At 38.1% G+C, this 18,102-nt stretch overlaps 4 protein-coding genes across 4 annotated transcripts; 2 read left to right on the top strand and 2 right to left on the bottom strand.

Moving 5' to 3' along the window:
* Positions 1 to 45: 45 nt before the first annotated feature.
* LOC126370720 (eukaryotic translation initiation factor 2 subunit 2) lies at positions 46 to 1,488 on the bottom strand. Its single transcript, XM_050015743.1, has one exon. The coding sequence runs from the start codon at positions 1,384 to 1,386 to the stop codon at positions 454 to 456; it is 933 nt and encodes a 310-aa protein (XP_049871700.1). The 5' UTR covers positions 1,387 to 1,488; the 3' UTR covers positions 46 to 453.
* A 142-nt stretch (positions 1,489 to 1,630) lies between these two features.
* Positions 1,631 to 7,608, top strand: LOC126370677 (39S ribosomal protein S30, mitochondrial). Its single transcript, XM_050015674.1, has 5 exons — positions 1,631 to 2,165; positions 2,524 to 2,656; positions 3,012 to 3,153; positions 6,438 to 6,593; positions 6,768 to 7,608. The coding sequence occupies exons 1-5, from the start codon at positions 1,723 to 1,725 to the stop codon at positions 7,535 to 7,537; spliced, it is 1,644 nt and encodes a 547-aa protein (XP_049871631.1). The 5' UTR covers positions 1,631 to 1,722; the 3' UTR covers positions 7,538 to 7,608.
* Positions 7,609 to 7,791: 183 nt separating this feature from the next.
* On the top strand, positions 7,792 to 15,875 carry LOC126370651 (putative elongator complex protein 1). The gene is made up of 8 exons (XM_050015611.1): positions 7,792 to 8,198; positions 8,464 to 8,686; positions 8,834 to 11,273; positions 11,352 to 11,518; positions 11,741 to 11,960; positions 13,798 to 14,002; positions 14,929 to 15,082; positions 15,732 to 15,875. The coding sequence occupies exons 1-8, from the start codon at positions 7,863 to 7,865 to the stop codon at positions 15,794 to 15,796; spliced, it is 3,810 nt and encodes a 1,269-aa protein (XP_049871568.1). The 5' UTR covers positions 7,792 to 7,862; the 3' UTR covers positions 15,797 to 15,875.
* On the bottom strand, positions 15,838 to 17,935 carry LOC126370691 (leucine-rich repeat protein 1). The gene is made up of 4 exons (XM_050015702.1): positions 17,267 to 17,935; positions 17,092 to 17,183; positions 16,676 to 16,830; positions 15,838 to 16,334 (listed from the first exon to the last, which is right to left on the bottom strand). Exons 1-4 carry the CDS (start codon positions 17,835 to 17,837, stop codon positions 15,917 to 15,919), a joined length of 1,236 nt encoding a protein of 411 aa, XP_049871659.1. The 5' UTR covers positions 17,838 to 17,935; the 3' UTR covers positions 15,838 to 15,916.
* Positions 17,936 to 18,102: the final 167 nt, after the last annotated feature.

Raw genomic sequence — 18,102 nt, 5'->3', positions numbered from 1 at the left:
TTTTATTTACGTTCTTTGCAGGAATTGATAAATAAAACAACTGTGTATAAAAACATTGTGTACCAATGAGAATAATACAGAAGTGGGCTATACATAAATATAGGGTTGCTTTGGGGTATATTCAGATAAATCCTTATCCTATATCTTTACACATTATTATTTCAAATTAGTTTCCTTGTTTACAATATCATTACAATGTCAAGATGTTCTTGGAAAGTTAAAGTACATCTTGTTTGTCTGATGTAATGAGTATAGTTTTTATTTGTATGACTAACAAGGTAACCATACTTATTTTAAAGAAACTACATACAAAATTGCACAATCATTACATTAGATTTACATACACAATTAACATCAGACACTGACAAGATCGTATAGACAAGGGCAAGGAATATTACTGGACATACCCCAGGTCCTTGACTGTAAAATTGTTTATCACTAAGCACTAATACTCTATGCAGTCTTTGCACGGATTGCAGCACGTTTACCAGTGACAGCCTGGAAACCTGATTTGATGCTAGCCACGGAGCAGCGAGATCCGCACGTCTCACACTGAAGGAAGAACAATCTCGTGTCTTTTTGTAAAATGGTGTCAGGGGAACGACAGGTGTGACATGTTACGTATTCCTTAATATATCGACGGAGCACATTCTCTATCTGTTTCTGCTGGAACCTGCCCTTGATAATAAGCTGGCTGTTACCGTCCACTGACCCACTTGTACCCAACTCAGCTAGCAGGAAATCTAATAAATGTTTGGGCTGCCTATGTAGAGTTTTGCAGATTTCTGTAAAGTTCGCAAATGATGTTTTCTTGGTGCCAATTCTGACAACCTGGGGCGGCCTCATGATGAATTTCTGCTTCTTCCCTGAGACCATGTTGGGGTTCTTCTCGCGCATGATGTCGAAAACCCTGTCCAGGAGTTCGTCGTACGTGTAGTCGCGCTCGCTCTCCTGCCAGTCGCCGTGCGTGTCCTCTTGGTTCTCTTGGTCTTCAGCCTTGTCGTCGTCGAGAGCCAGCTCGTCGATGTTTTTCTTCTTCTTCTTCTTTTTAGTCTTTGAGAAGTCTATGTCGAGGTCGAGGTCGTCGATAACCTCGTCCTCCTGCTGCTCGGGCTCCTCGGCGGGCGGCCTCTCCTCCCGCGTGTCCGGCAGCGCGTTCTCCATCTCATCTAAGTTAAAGAACGTCTTCTTTTTCTTTTTCTTCTTCTTTCCGAAGTTATCCAAATCAAGATTTTCATCCTCGGGCAAGTCTACGTCACCCGTTTCGGCAGGCGCCTCGGCACTCGTGCTTTCGCCCTGTTCTGCCAGCGCGGCTTCTAAATCGAAACCAGTCTTTTTCTTCTTCTTCTTCTTTAGAGAAGGATCGAATACCATATCGTCATCCATGATTTGTAATTGATCACTAAATGTGCACAAGATACGAAAGAATTGGGTTATAATCTCACGAAGACAATTTTGGCAGGTGGCTAGATGTCAAAATGTTGCATCAGCCATCAGCTAGCTTTGATTTCGTTCAGAAACACGATTTTTGAAGGGTCTTTTGCGTGTATCCGTATTTTATAGACACTTGGCAACACTGTAATTAAAAAAAAAACGCCAATAGGCAATTATCAAAGTCAAAAATTTGCAAAAAAAACAAACTGTCAAACATCCATCCGAGAATTCCGAGATAACCTTAAAAGTGGACCGTCGTATCTCGGTTTCTCGAATAAAATAAACAAAATGCATTTACTCAGGGTTCACAGGACATTTCCGAAACTTAAAAGTTTAATTAGAAGTCAGTCTACACAAACTGCTGCTCTGAACCAAGATGAGTACACCGAGACGCCTGAATATCCTCCGATTTTGGATTTGTCTCTACAGGCGAGGAAATTACGTGAACGACAGGCTGTGCACCAGAAGATTCAGAAGATAAATACTGTAGAAGAGAAACAAATAGGGTTGAATATGCCACGATACTATGGCTTCAAATGTGTGATGTTTACTGATGATAGAGTGCCTTATAACGCTATGCCGATGGTTCAATGTTACACGAGAACACATTTCAAACCAACAGAAAAGCTCCCTGACATTTATAATGAAACGGAACAGCTCGCCGACCAGGCTGTGAAAGAAATAAAGTCGCAAATTGAGGATGCTATTGCACTTGAACTAGAAGCCTTTGAGTATGATGATTCTTGTTTAATGTACCACATTTATTTTATTAATATTTATAAATCAAACCACTAAACCATTGGTCCAGGATGTTAGCCGTAATTAATGCAACATCCAACAGATATTGGTGCAGCATAGAGGAGTACACTCCTGGTTGATTGGAGGAGGCTTGTGGGCTTATGTTTTATATATAAATCAATCTATATAATGTCCCTCCCTACAATCCCCTTGTCCCTTGCCTATGAATAAATGCCTTTTGTTTCTTTTTCAAAAGATAATTGAATAAAAAAAAATGTATTCTAGAAATTGATTTTAAAAAGTAAAAATATATTCTAATGAGAGATTTTGTAATGTTCTTTTTTATTTCAGTTATAAATATATGACAGATATACCCGAAGAGGCTCAGAGAGAGAATGCCATTGCCAAACGCATTGTGAAGCAAATCAACCGGATTGTCTCCAACAACTTGGCAGACAAAGTCTCACATGTACTTTCTGCTCAGGTAAATAAATGTCTAAACCATCAGTTTTGGTCAACTTGTAGATACAATTTATTATCTTATTATATAATTATGACAGTCAGGGTGTTCAAAGCCTCGTTAAAAAATTGAAAAATAAAATGAAAAAATTACGAAAGCCCAATAGAGAATTATCAAGGGTTCTGATCTATAGGTATTGGTCACAGCCCTCGATATAATTTGGCTCGAATGCCGTGCCGCGACGGCGCGATGTTTTAAGCATATTATTTGTATGTTGATATAAATACTTTTGTTACAAATACTTCATTTGTAAATTATCTTAAAAAAATTGCTGTATATTATTTATATTTTCTGATATCTGAAATGTTTGTGTTTGCAGGTGGACTACGATCCTCGTCACGAAGCATTCTGGTTTGTGGGCGGTACTGATGTCCCACGTAATGTGTATCAGTGGAGGAAGAAATACCCATTCCTGAAAGACCGAATTGATGAGCCCGTTGACAGACCTGTGCAGTACAAAGGTACATACTTATTGTTGATTTTTTTTAAAGCTGGGGGCTATGCAGGCCTCATTTCATGCTGTATCACTGCAACCTGTAAGATTTATTGTGATCAACACACACATTTTGTTGTTAAACCTTTTTGATACATAACAAATACTTTATTGCACAAACAGGAAAAAACAAAAGAGAAATAGAATGACATAACTCATTATCATTAATTATTCAAGCACTCATTCTCATTATCATGTTTATATTTGGAGGATCGGGCATGATAGAGACAATTATAATTTCTTTATTAATTATTTATTAAAACCAATCGCAAGTTAGAGAGGGAAAATAAATATATTTTCAGTTTTATAAATTTTACAACTTCGATAAAAACAACCGACCGCCATTAACCTGTCTTTCCAGAATCCTCTTTTGTCTCTATATACTGGGTGTTAGTGACATCGTAACGAATACTGAGAGGGATGATTCAGACCATGATTCTGAGTTAATATCTAGTGGAATTTTCCGTCGCAAAATTCATGAAATTTTGAGTTTTGTTTTTAATTATTTTCAATTCCATATTGTGCTTTTAGCTGCATAGAACCCAAATTTCAATAAAAAAAACAATAATGACAAATTATCGAAAATTTTCGATGTAATGGAGACAACAGCTGCTCGAACGGGTCAACGGCCACACGCACCGCGCGCCGCGCGCCCCGCTCCGCACGCCCCGCTCCGCGCGCCCCGCGCCGCACGCCGGCGGCGGCGCGGCCTACAAAGTAGGCACTACGAACCGATCCTATTTCTTTCTCTGTCTATCGTAAATTATAAATTTATTTTATTCTTATTCTTAAATGGACGGATAATCAACAGGCATAAAATTTATGGAATACACGTCAATTTTAAGCAGAAATCTAAAACAACCGACAGAATTAAGTTGACAGCACACGTCAAACGGTTTGCATACCAGCGAGATACCTTTTTGATTCGACCGGGTTATTCATTCATTCAAAACCTCGCTACACAAAAATCGAGCGAGATCGCGTCTAGAATTGGGCGGACACTCCGCCAGAGTGTTACCTATCGATATTCTATCGATACCTAGTTAAAAAAAAACCAATAGTAGGTACCTATCGATAGATCTTTTAGATCAATACCCATTATTGTTACAAAGCAAGACCTATCGGTACTATCGCTAGTATCGATCTAAATGTACTATCACTACTTTCGATAGTTTAGACAATTTTCAAGTTCAACAATTGATAATCTACCTATCGATAGTTCGGCAACTCCGCCGCGTAGGCAATGTCGGCATGTTCAAAGAAAAAAATTGTCCGAGAGGAGTGATCTTATTTTTCTTGTTACATGTTTGTACCGAGGTACTAAGTACATACTAAGTTATTCGTGTTTTAAATCTCATTGTTAAATCATCAGTAAAGAACTAATTAAACCTATCCTGTTCTGTGTACAATATTCATGTAACGGCTACGTGCTTACATAAGTACCTAGTAGACGGGAGCAACGACTTAACGTACCTTCCGAAGCACGGATCATTTTACTTTCGGACAATCAGGTGATCAGCCTGTAACGTCCCAACCAAAGGCCTTATAAACAGATTTTTGTGATATGTCCCCACCGGAATACGAACCCGGACCCTCCGCATCCCATCGCTTAACCACCGGACCACATAGGCCAAGAAGGTTCTAAGACATAATTAAAGGATCCTGGGACGCAAGACCTCCGAGTTAGGGCTTGTTTGATCTGTCTTGATGGATACTCGGACGTGAATAGCCTCACGGATCAAGGGCAACGCGCGCCAATAAAGTAGGCATTACGAACAGATACTAGGTATTTCTTTGAGTTGATAGGTATCAAGTGAAGTTTCCTGTCGCAAAATTCATAAAAAAATTAGATTTTTTTCAGTCCCATATTGTGTTTTAAGCTGCATAGAACGCACATTTAAAATAAAAAATAAAAATTACTAATTATTAAATTTTATCAATGTCATCAATAATAATAATAACGTATCTGCAACTTCAGCTATGCGCAGGTGAATAGCCGGCGCACGGGTCAAGGGCAACGCTCGCCAATAAAGTAGGCATACGAACAGATACTATTTCTTTCTCTGTCACTTGCACCATAAACATACTTCTCTCTCTCTGTCTAGTCGTCGGCTCGACTCGGCCGCGGCCGGCGCGTCGTCGGCGCGCCTTTGATGCTTTGCGCTAACGCCGCCGCGCGCTTCCGCTCAGTCGAATACTAAGCTTGACCCGAGTCGCGTGATGTTTTTCGAGGATATTTTTTTCGTGTTTGTGAGTGTTTTGTGTTTGTTTTATTCTGTAAATGTCGACTATGATGATAGATCATAGACCATTTACTGCACAAAAGTATGGAAGATTGTTGATGTTTATTAAAGAGCAAGGTGTTGTGTTTGTGAGTGCGTGTGATACCTACCTACCGCGGAGGAAACGCGATGTTGCATACCTACGTGACGTGACATGTTCTAGGGTACCTACCTAGGTACTTCATCCGAAGGAATAACAATTAAGGTAAGGCAAGAGTAGGGTTTTTATTGTTAATAAGTTAGGAACGTTTTAATAACTGGTAGGTAGGTACCGTGCGTGAAAAATCGTGGCAGTAGGTGTTCTACTTCAACAAACTCAACATTTTTAAACGTTGCACCACTAAGCATCTAAATACAAGAGAATGAAAACTCCTACCTAGATACAACATCGTATCACGCACGCACGCGTAACGTAGCCGTGCGTAGGTCTGTGTGGCGCGTTGTTCGACTTACATTGCGGCACAGTAAAAATTGAAAATCTTAATTAAACATTTGCGACAAGAAAAACACCCACCATCGTTTTTAGTATAATCAAATAGGCGTTCCATTTTTTTTTTCGTTACGATGTCCCTAACACCCTGTATTATTTAAATAAATTTATTTATCCCAGCCAGGTCTGCATGACAACCGCGCCGCGCCCGGCGTGAGTAATATTGAGCGCTCCGACCAATAAACGATACGAATGCTATCTACGTAGATGGACGTCAAAAGGCTATTGGTTGAAAGCCTTGATATAATTCGCGCCACGCGCGGCGCGGTTACCGTGCAGAGCTTACAGATTTCCATATCAATTAATGAACTATGATAAAATATTTAATTTATTATATTATTTAGATCAAAATAACAAAATCATTACATTACCTAGTTTACCTACACAAAATTAACTTGTCTGACTGAAAGATACTTGGAAAATAGAGCCCATAGTAGTGGGACCACACCATGATAACACAATCTAAATTTATTTTTACAGGGTCACCTATTATCGCTGTTAGGAGTCATTTGCCACTCAAGCCAATTTTACCATACAGTGAAGCTGAGAACCCAGAGTTTAAGGTGCCCAAATTCACATACCAACCAGAGATGGTTGGGTACAAAATCGAACACAGGCATGGAACTAATATTCCAGGTAATTATTATTTCATAGCCCCTAAATGTGTGGGAATAATTCACATATTGGATAATATGCAGAATAATTGGAAGGTGCAATTCTGAGACATAATAAATTATTGCAGTTATTAATTTTCTGCTGCAGTTTATATTTTGCAAAAAACTTTAAAAGAGTATATATTTTTTATTGCAGGTTTTTGGCCTGGAGACCATGATGAGTTTGGGCTATTGTCGGTCCAAGGTCGTGGCTACATGTTGGTTAGAAACAAATCATTTGGGGCTCAAGATGAATTGGAAGCACTCCATTGCCAGGCCATGAAGTCTAGTTTTGGATGGCTATGTGCTCAGGCCAACTACCAAGGTTTCACTACTTATAACGACCTCACATATCCATTAGCAACGCAAACAGTCATCACTAACGGTCAGGAGTGGTCCTTCTATGCATACCAACTAAACACAATCACTATGCATAATGAACAAATGGATGAAAACCCCAAACACAACATCTGTTTTGGAACAAAACCTCAACAATTATATGAAACAGTAGAAAATGGAAAAGTAAAGGGATTAAATGAAAATGTCCTCAAGACATTGGTACAGTTCTATTTGAATACTCCTGAAGAAAGGGAACACGATATGAAACCATATTTAGGAAAAGAGGAACAAGTAGTAGCAGATATTGAAGATGATAAGAAGCGCTGCTGGTTAGAAGACCGGTACAAGCATATTATGGCTAACAGACCGCGGCATTTACTTCCACCAGAGACATTCTTATGGGAGAAGATTTATAAGATACAGCATAATACAAGATTCTTCGAGAAAAAGAGACAACCGTGGGAGTATGGCATCAATCCGTACAAGAGACGTCTGGACGAGCATCTGCCGCCGTATATACCGAAGGTCGTGCGACCGTACCCAAGGAGTAAGAAGAAGTTTGAAACCACATACTATCCCGACGTCTAAAGTTTCCGTTTGGCTAAATTAATTGTAAATGTAGCATAGTAAATTAAAATAAATAGCTTTATTACAAGAAATTGTTATTGTGTTAAATATTTTTACCTGTACAAAGTGTTGAAACTTCTGGTTATGCGGCGAAAAACATCTTTGACTGATCAATCAATCAAACAAAATCTTAGAATTTAAAAGTTCAAAACCGAATTAAAAAAAAAACAATATTCTCATGTGGCAATATTTGTACATAACGTCACGATGACATTTCTCTGATGTCAACGGAACGTGGATAGCGCTGTGCTTGTTTTTGTTCTGATATCTGCGTAATTCTGGCGCAATGAAGAACTTGAATCTTTGGGATGTGACTGTGAAAGACTTAAAGATCAATTGCGATGATGATTTCCTCATGTGCTACGGTCACGATGAGGGGAACGTCGGGGAATTGTATGTTTGTTCACATAACCTCGTGGTGAAGTGTTTTCATGAAGATGGTGATGAGACATGGAGTAGGGAGTTGTCGGAGGTAGCGTCTCCGGATAACAAGCCTGTGGACGTGACGTTCCTGTCGTTGCCGAACACGGTGTGTGTGGGGCTCGCAAATGGGGAGCTGTTTACGATCGGAGAGTGTGGAACCAGCTGCGATCTAGCTGGAGTGTGCGACAATGGACTGCTGGTAAACTGACCACTTTTTTAATACTTTAGAAATGAATGGGGAAGTCCTTAGTATCGATCTCTTATGCAAGTTTGTTATGAATGATTCGTAGGTATGCTTATTTACCTAACTAGCTTGTATCCATAGTTACAAATATTTATAATATATTGTGATTATACCAAAATTATTAGTTTTCCACGTTTTGTGTTCTATATTAGTTAGCAATGCATAAAGCAAGTATTTACGTGCAGTTAGAATTTCCTTTATTTGGAAATTAATGTTTAAGGCAATGGAATGGAGTCCCGACCAAGAATTACTAGTCCTGGTGACGAGAGAAATGTCGACAATTCTCATGTCATGTACATTTGACCCTATCACGGAGACCAACCTCCTTGCCGAGGAGTTTGGTGAAAAGCAGTTTATCACGGTCGGTTGGGGTAAGAAGGAGACTCAGTTCCATGGCCGGGAAGGCAAGCAAGCTGCTAAAGCTAAAACTGAAGTCAGTGGTGGTGAGTGTCTTTTCTACTCTGGCAATACCAAATCTTTAGATTATGTTTTGTTTCTAATTATTGGAAGGTTCAATAGGGGCTTTTAATAGACTAGTTGCTCAATATTTTAATGACTTTTCACTGAAAAACATATGAATATACCTGCAGATCCACAAGCAGATGACACAGTCAAGATAACTTGGCGCGGCGACGGTGAGTTATACGCCGTCGGTTTCACAGTCGAAGGCATCAGACGATTCAAAGTCTTCGACCGAGAAGGTCACTTACAATACACCAGTGAAAAACAACCAGGTTTGGAGACAAACCTGTCTTGGAGGCCTAGTGGTAATGTCATAGCTACAACACAAAAACTACCTGATAAATACATAGTTTCTTTTTTTGAAAAGAATGGTCTAAAACACGGAGGTTTTGATATACCTGTAAATTCTACCACAACAGTTGAAGATCTACTTTGGAGTTCAGATTCAGAAATAATAACACTACAATGTAAAGATATGGCAGATAATACACAAAAACTGCTTCTATTCACAATGAGTAACTACCACTGGTATCTGAAACAAACTCTGGTATTCAATACAGAACTGAATATCAGAAAGATCCTTTGGGACAATGATTTTGATGTGGCTAACAATAAGAAGTTACACATAGTTTTAAGTAATGGATATCACTACTCTTACACATGGATTTGGAATGTAGACCACAGTAAAGGCAAGACAGATGATGATGATGCAGTTGTAACTGTGATAGATGGCAGGAAACTTCTAGTTACAGGCTTCAGACAGACAGTTGTGCCTCCACCAATGGCTGCTTTGGAAATTGAGCTAGAATCCTTTGCAAATTCAGTGCATTTTGCACCAACAAGCAATGAAAGTACTAACACATACTTTGTAATCACTGCTGATCAAAAACTTGTCATCTATGAACAGACACAAAAGTTCCCACTGCAATACAAAGCACTGGATACTATAATTTTGGATAAGTATGAGTTTCCATTCCAAAATTACAACTGGCATTGGTTGAAACATGACACTATAATTTGTGTCACTGTTGATAATGAGGGCTATCACATTGTAGAATATAATATTGATGCAAATAAACTTATTAAGAAGAATGTCGAATCTTTACCTGCACAAGTTTTAAGAATAGAATCTCATCCAACAGATTCATCTAAAGTGTATTTGCAATTAAACAATGGTGATATCCTTCTATATACTGCTGGAGGGGAAATTGAACCACAGGATGTGTCATTTGAAGCACCGTGCCCAAGATTTAATGTGGTATCTGTAGAAGGGGAATTACACTTAATTGGTCTTTCCCATAAAGGAAATTTGTACATTGATAACATGATGATTATGAATAATGTAAGTTCCTTCTATGTTCACACTGATTTTCTTGTACTAACAACATTACAGCATGTTCTTCTTTGTACTGAGTTGACCAATGCGGGACTCAATGCTATTAAGGAATATTCCAAGAACGAAACAGCACATGTTTATAAAAGGAAGATTGAAAGAGGAGGTAAGTTAATTGTTGTTGTGCCTAATGATACTAGGACTGTATTCCAAATGCCAAGAGGCAATTTAGAAGCTATCCAACCTAGACCATTGTCTTTGAAAATTATCGGAAAATATCTGAGCTCTCTCAAGTATTACGAAGCTTTTGATCTGATGAGGAAACAGAGGATAAACCTGAATTTGATTTACGATCACGATCCTGAGAAATTCATCAATTCCATCAAAGTATTTTTGGAAGCAATAAAAAACAATTCTTGGTTGAGTTTGTTCTTGTCTGACTTGGAGAATGTTGACGTGACAAAGACAATGTACTCGAGCAATTACGCTGACGAACAAAATAAAGCGAATGACAATTGCGAGAACAAGGTGCAAAGAGTATGTGAGCTTGTTAGATCTAATTTGAGTATGAGGTCTGATACTGATCACAGAATATTACCATTCCTGACGAGTTTTGTTAAAACAAATACCGTAGAAGATCTTGAAAGCGCTCTGTCGCTTATAAAAGACCTGAAGATGAGAGAAGAAGGCGGTGCCAAACTTCCTGTTGGGTCTGACGAGGCTCTGAAATATTTACTATACATGGTCGACGTAAATAAACTCTTCGACGTTGCGCTAGGGATGTATGATTTCGACTTGGTACTTCTCGTTGCTAATAAGTCTCAGAAAGATCCGAAAGAGTTTATTCCAATGTTGAACGAACTCAATGAGATGGAGCAAAATTACAAAAGGTTTTCAATAAACAAACACTTAAAGAGGTTTGATAAAGCTGTGCAATGTTTAGTGGAGTGTGGCCCTGAGAGATACGCAGAGTTGAAGGCGTTTGTAAAGTACCACAGCCTTTATAGAGAAGCACTGAATCTCTTTACACCAGACCAAGAGGTTTACAAACAAATATCAGAAGATTTTGGTCTCTATCTTAGGCTGAAAAAGCAATTTACCGATGCAGGTATAGTTTATGAAAGAGGCGGAAATGTTGATAAGGCCATTGAGTGTTATAAAGATGCTTTGGAGTGGGAATTGGCGGTGAACTTAGCACAAATGTGGCCGAAAGATCAGTTCAAGCAATTGTGTTGGTAAGTATTCATTTAGATCCAAAAAAATCTCAAATAATTTATTCTCATTCGCTTTATTAAAGTGTTGTCTTTTTATAGGGACCTCATAAATTCACTAAAAGACGAAAAGCGTCACCGTGAAGCATTGAGTATTCTGGAACAGTTTTATGATGACAAAGATGAAGCAATCCAGTACGCCATCGAAAGTGGACAGTACAAAACAGCAATTCGAATTTGCACACAATATAAGAAAGATGAGTTGAAAGGTAGTATTTTAGCTTGTTATTTTATAAAACAAACAAAATGTAATTTCTTTATTCTTTATGCATCAAAAAAATTACAAAATAGTGGTCCCATTTTGGGCGCCAATTTGAGTACTTAAAAAAACAAATGCAAACTCTGAAACCAGGGTTGTTGATAAATATTCGTTACCAGTATGTCATGCTATCTATGAGAAGTTGCCTTCATTTGTCTTCTTTATCTTCCAGAAGATAAACTTAAACCAGGGCTGCTAGAAGAATACAAAAATCTTCAAGAATTAGTGGAAAATAATTGGTGCATGTTTATTCGTCATCGAGACCGACTGAAGCTAGTCCGAGAGAATAAAATTAAAAACCCTGTAGAAATGTACGACACGTTTGCAAATAGGGACTGTGATTTGTATTCTGATGCTGGTAGCACATTGGCGTCTTCCTCCAGGGGCTCAAGGTCAGGATAAGTAATAGGCTAGTTTCCAACTAGTCAAATCAGTTACTTTTTACTAAACGTCAAAACACGAAATTACTATGGAATTTGTATGAAAAAGCACTCTGTGACGTCATAGAAAAACGTGACAAAATGTCGGACTTATTATTACGTTTTTCTTGATTAAAATTCATAAATAAGTTTAATAGAAAAAAGAAAATGTTTTTCGTTAGTTTTAGATGTGTCTTTATTTAGTAATCAGAATTTCATAATTTATCTTGAACCTAGTACACGACCCAATTATTATATTATGGATTGATAGTATCTATTTTATAGTTTTACGTTGCCGGCCCCTGCGTCTACGTAGGTGCGACGAGATAGCATGTGGCTTTCGGTGGGGGTTGCAGTGGGTTGTTTAAGTTAGAAGCTTATAAATTACATAGTAATTTCTTACGTGTACTGTCTTATTTAAAAATTGACCGAAGTTCGTAATTTTTGTCATGTATAATGTGGGTTTCCTCACGATGTTCTTCTATCGTGTGGGTTGTGAAGTGGATTACCAACCCCATCAACCCTGGTGTCAGGATTATTACTGAACCGCCAAAGGCCCCTGACATGACTCATGTAACGACAACGTACTTACATCAGTAAGCAATAACCGGGACTAACGGCTTAACGTGCTTTCCGAACGGATCATCTTACTTTTTGGACAATCGGGTGATCAGCCTGTAACGTCCTAACCAAACCAGGGATCACAATAACAATGGGGTGGGGTTTAACAATGCTTCTTAGCGTTTAAGGTATTTTTTCATGTTTTTGATTTCAATAAAAAAAAATATATACAGGGTGTTAGTGACATCGTAACGAAATCTTTGAGGGGTGGTTCAGGCCATGATTCTGAGTTGATATCAAGTAGAAATTTCCGTCGCAAAAGTATGGATTGGAAAATAATTAAAAAGAAAAAAAATTTCATGAATTTTTTGACACAAAATTCCACTTGATATCAACTCAGAATCATGGTCTGAACCATCCCCCTCAGTATTCGTTACGGTATCACTAACACCCATATCTACTTATATGGCTACCGGATGTACTTGTACGGGGTGTAAGTGTAAGTGTCATCGTAACGAATACTGAGAGGGATGATCCATCTGATTATTCTGAGTTAATATCAAGTGGAATTTTCCATCGCAAAAGTATAGAATTTAAAATAATTTAAAAAAACTAAAACAAAATAAAATTATGAATTTTGCGACGGAAAATTCCACTTGATTTTAACTCAGAATCATGGTCTGAATCAACCTCCTCAGTATTCGTTACGATGTCACTAACACCCAGTATATCATTTTTGTGATATGTCCGCACCGGGATTAGAACCTTAGGATCGTGAGCTCAACGCTCAACCATTGGACCACCGAGGCCGTCACGATGTTTTTCCTTCACCACTTCTTTTTCTATGGAGTTCGAAAATCGCTACCAGGGCTCCTCGTAGGGTATACTTACCAATTTTTCGGCCTCTCTGATCCAGTGGTTTGAGCGTTGGGCTCACGATCCGGAGGTCCCGGGTTCAAATCCCGGTGGGGACACATCACAAAAATCAATTTGTGATCCCTAGTTTGGATAGGATATTACAGGCTGATCACCTGATTGTCCGAAAGCAAGATGATCCGTGCTTCGGAAGGCACGTTAAGCCGTTGGTCCTGGTTACTACGTACTGATATAAGTTATTAGTCGTTACATGAGCCATGCCAGGGGCCAATGGCGGCTCAATAGTAACCCTGACACCAGGGTTGATGGGGTCGGTAATCAACCTCGCAACCCACACGACAGAAGAAGACCAATTTTCCTATATCGTTCCCAGCCGTTCATACCGGTCGAGTAAGAACAGAAGAAAGCACGAGCGTAAAGTGGCATCTCTGAAGGAAGGCTCTCAGTATGAAGACGTGGCGCTGGTCATGGCGCTGCATACCCTGGTGACGTCATCGTTCGAGTTGAGGGCACAAGTGAGAGATGTCAATGTGGCTCTCAGTTATTTCGGCCAGGATAAGCAGGCTTTCGTTTTACAGGTGATGTTATTAAAATGTTCGTGTACGTAATTAACTAATGATATAATTTCGTCTAGAATAAAAAAGGTTAAATAATTATAGACATTTTTTACATTTACTTATAGTACATTTTAAACATATAGAAATACATAAAACAACTGATGGGTTAAGGATTCATAACATTGTCTTTTTGAGATTAAATATTTCAGTAAACGTTTAAAAAAAATCCTAAATTATTTATTTAATTAATAACGACCTACCTTACTTATTTATTTTTTTGGTTTTTTTTTATTATTATTTTTAAACACCTTAGGTTTCCTCGGCTTTTGCCGGTTTACTGACATGCACGGGCCTAAGCCAAGTACATGTCAGGGTCAAGCCTTGCGTTAGTATTGTGTGACAGGTAGAGAATATGTGGGTTGTGTGGTAGGTTGTGTGGCTGATTGTGTGTTAGGCTGTGGGGTGGTTTGAGTAGCTTATTATTTTTAGACGCAAGGTCTACTGTAACTTCATTAAAGAGTACGTTTTGGAATGTGATAATTGACTTCGTTTGGTTTTTTGTAATATTAAATCAGGAGCGGAAAATAAAAGGCCATGTGACGTCACTCCATCTTGGTATTCTTTTATTATGGCCTTGGTTAATAGCGACATCTGTTAGGTTTCCTTGTTAACACTTTACAAAATATCTTTGACATTGATAATTATAAAAACGAATGAATGAAGCGAACTAACGATTCCTAAAATATGCGCTAGATGGCGCTTGTCCGTCTATATACTGTTATAGATCGTATATACAGCGTGTTAGTGACATCGTAACAAATACTAAGGGGGATTCAGACCATGATTCTTAGTTAATATCAAGTGGAATTTTCCGTAGATCCTATATAGGGGCAGTAATAGATTTATCCCTTATGTCTTAGATTATTGAGAACATTTTTATCTTTCAGACAAGTCTTGAGAAGCTGCTGAAGGAAATGAAGGACAGCTTCCGAGATATCTGGACAAGCGAGCTAGTGCTGGAGGCGACCAACGCCTCCATCGCCGCGCAGAACGTTCCGGAGGGCGGGCCCGCTGTCATACCGCAAGGCCTTGCTTCTCTTGGTAAACACTTTTTACACGCGTTTTATTGTGCTGTGGACGGGATAGGTAACACTAGCGGTAGGGAGATGAGCCTCTTTTGAGCTTCTAATTGAGTAATTTCCTAGGTCAAAGATAAATTATGTACTTCTGATTACTAAATGAAGACAGATCGAAAGGTAACAAAAAATGTTTTATTTTTTCTATTGAAGTTATTTATAAATTTTAATAAAGAAGAATGTAATAGTAAGTGCGACATTTTGTCACTTTTCTATGACGTCAGGTTGCTTTTTCATACAAATTCCACAATAATTTCATGTTTTGACGGTTAGTAAAAAGTTAACTGATTTGACTAGTTGGAAACTACACTTTTGGCAGTAGTTAAGCCATGTTGAAAAAGATTGGCAGCTGGAAAAGCTCTTAATAGTTTTAATGTTTTACTAAAACTAACAATTGAGCGTCGATAATTGTTTTTTCTCCATGCTAGGAATCTTTAAGTAACACAATCTCTGCTAACTGGGCTGGTTATTAGCCCATAGTGCCTTGACACCTCTACTAACTTGTAGTAGAATAGCGATATGGAGTGTTGGCTTTATCCACTTTAGTGGACGCGGGGAGGTAGATTTTCCATCGGTTTATGAGACTTTGGGTTTAGATTTTTTTTTTGTTTCAGAGCCCCACATACGAATAGCCCCTGTTGTTCAAGATATCAGCTGGAAGCTAGAAGGTTTATATTAAAAAGCTAATTTAAAATTTAAGTGCAATGAAAAATATTTTGTAAAATAAAAGTTTATTTAAATTATAACTTACATTTAAATGCATTTTTATTTAATTACACTCCAATAGGCACAGCCTTAACTAACTCTTACTAAAACACTTTGGGGAACAAAAATAGATTTCAAAGTTCACCATACGTGTTCTGTTATTATTGATGACTGTTGTTCTGAAGAAATCTTTCATTTCAAACTGTTTGTTTATGTAAAACAAGTCATTTACTACCGGAGCCCCACAAATACACATGTTGGCTTCGTCTAAGAAGTGTACTAGAGTCCGTGGGATAATATTTGGAGCATAGTATATCTTGTGCTTTAATACTACTTTGGCTGCCAGTTGAACTAAACCTCTGACGTACAGATCCCACAGTGAACGGTTGTTAGGCTGAGGTGCTGACTCTATGATGTGGAAGTCATTGCTGGAGAGGTCAATATGTTCTAGTTTGCAGTGCATTAAACTGCAAGGGAGGGATTCTAGTCTATTCTGTGATAGTGTTAAGTACCTGTAAGCAAAATAAAACAATTTTATGCTGTAGTATAGTAACATAAATTTAACGCATCTATGTTTTATGCAATTTGTATTTTGAAACTAGTAAACATAGGGAATTCAAATGATGGCCAGACTTTTCAGTTCATTAATTTTCATTTTAAATTGTTTTCCTTTTTTCACCGATTGTTGGGTGTAGGCCTTGCTTACTGTGCCATCCGCTAAGGAGTAAGAGGGAGCGCGCACATACTGTCTGTCTCATTCACACACTTACATAGTAATGGGGCACACATTGAGATTTTTGTCCGAAGTGTGCCATAAGTGTTCTTGTATAAGGTGTTTTTATTGAGACATTACCTCAATGAGCTGATCCGTCCCACAGTAGCAGGCAGCCTCTTTATCATATTATTATCCAGTTTCAGTGTGACCAGGCTTTGCAGCTTCCACACTCCTTTAGAGAGATGGTTCAACTTATTTCCAGTGAGGTCCAACAATTTCAAAGATTTGCTTATCTGGAAAAATAATTGTAGCTTAAGAAAAACACTAATTCTAAAATAATTGTGTTTTATATGTAGGTGTGCTTGTGTGTTGATGAGAAAAGGTCTGTGTCCAGAAATAAAATTATAAAAACCTAAAATTATAGGAGTATAAAAATAATTTACTGTAAAGTTTATACCACCTTTCATTCCTGTCCTATATGTAAGTAAATAGAAAAAGCAGCGTAAGATAATGCAATAAATGTGAATATAGCATACAGGAAGTATGTTACATGCCTGAGGTCCTAGCAGCCAATTCCAGTCCATTTCTCCTTTAACCCCAAGTTGATTGTTTGCCAAGTATAGCTCTGATAGGTTGGGCATTCTACCTACAAGTCACAAGAACAGTATGAAGTGTTAATCTCATGAATTAAAAGTCAATAATTAAATTATTTGAAAATAAAGGTGTTACCAAACTCTGCAGGTATTTTTTCAATTTCATTATTACTTAAATCCAAAACAGAAAGGTGTCGAAGCAGTAGCACGTCTCTTCTGAAATTGCAAAGTTTCAGTCCAGCTAAAGTCAGAGACTCCAAGGTTCTGGGAAGGCCTTTTGATGGGAACTCGCTTCTATCTCTTATGACCATCTTAGTCGGAGCGATATCTTTAGACGTTACGCTAATATTCGATAAGTCTGAGAGGCGTAATCCTTTAGTGTCTCCAGTAATGCACTGTTTAAGAAGTTTCATAAAACACTTCAACTGAATAGCTTCACATTTGATGCACAAATCGTGTGGTGGATCCTCAAACCGTAACGTCGCTTTCCCTTCATTCAAGCACTTAACAAACGCCTGTTTCAGACTTTTAACTTTATATTTAACTCCAGTTCTGTTAACAGACGAAAAGTGTAGGATAAAATATTCATTTTCATTCTTCGGTTCCCTGCCTAAAGCTAATGTAGATTTTAAGTACTTTCCATTGGACCTTATATTTAGACTGCTGTGAACTCGGTTTATTACTTCCACTTGACACTGTAATTTCATTTTTATTTGAATAATTTCCCTTTGAACAAAGTATAATAAAAGAGAAATTCACAAATTGATGTCCCGCCGAAAAACATTTGATTATCAGCTGGAATTTTGGCAGTTACATTTTATTGGTTTGCTAAAAGCGTCAACTATTAATATAGAAAAGACTAGCTCAGGTTGAAGTTATTTCTGTCATTTGTTTGCATAGCGTTATTTATCCTCAAAAAAATCTACGTGGAATGTAAAAAAAAAAATATTCGGATACACGCATAGGCACACG

Source organism: Pectinophora gossypiella, chromosome 11, assembly GCF_024362695.1.
Source record: "Pectinophora gossypiella chromosome 11, ilPecGoss1.1, whole genome shotgun sequence".
In the NCBI taxonomy this organism is placed as follows: domain Eukaryota; kingdom Metazoa; phylum Arthropoda; class Insecta; order Lepidoptera; family Gelechiidae; genus Pectinophora; species Pectinophora gossypiella.
This window is presented reverse-complemented; position numbering and strand designations above follow the sequence as displayed.

What these genes read in the sequence shown, in the direction of transcription:
- LOC126370651 (XM_050015611.1), top strand. Translation starts at nt 7,863, where the DNA reads ATGAAGAACTTGAATCTTTGGGATGTGACTGTGAAAGACTTAAAGATC. An exon ending in CAGTTCAAGCAATTGTGTTG is followed by an intron (nt 11,274 to 11,351) that starts GTAAGTATTCAT and finishes GTCTTTTTATAG; the next exon opens with GGACCTCATAAATTCACTAA. An exon ending in TAAGAAAGATGAGTTGAAAG is followed by an intron (nt 11,519 to 11,740) that starts GTAGTATTTTAG and finishes TTTATCTTCCAG; the next exon opens with AAGATAAACTTAAACCAGGG.
- LOC126370691 (XM_050015702.1), bottom strand. Translation starts at nt 17,837, where the DNA reads ATGAAATTACAGTGTCAAGTGGAAGTAATAAACCGAGTTCACAGCAGT. An exon ending in ATTGGCTGCTAGGACCTCAG is followed by an intron (nt 16,831 to 17,091) that starts GCATGTAACATA and finishes TTATTTTTCCAG; the next exon opens with ATAAGCAAATCTTTGAAATT. An exon ending in GGACGGATCAGCTCATTGAG is followed by an intron (nt 16,335 to 16,675) that starts GTAATGTCTCAA and finishes TTTTGCTTACAG; the next exon opens with GTACTTAACACTATCACAGA.
- LOC126370720 (XM_050015743.1), bottom strand. Translation starts at nt 1,386, where the DNA reads ATGGATGACGATATGGTATTCGATCCTTCTCTAAAGAAGAAGAAGAAG.
- LOC126370677 (XM_050015674.1), top strand. Translation starts at nt 1,723, where the DNA reads ATGCATTTACTCAGGGTTCACAGGACATTTCCGAAACTTAAAAGTTTA. An exon ending in CTTGAACTAGAAGCCTTTGA is followed by an intron (nt 2,166 to 2,523) that starts GTATGATGATTC and finishes TTTTTATTTCAG; the next exon opens with TTATAAATATATGACAGATA. An exon ending in CAGACCTGTGCAGTACAAAG is followed by an intron (nt 3,154 to 6,437) that starts GTACATACTTAT and finishes TTATTTTTACAG; the next exon opens with GGTCACCTATTATCGCTGTT.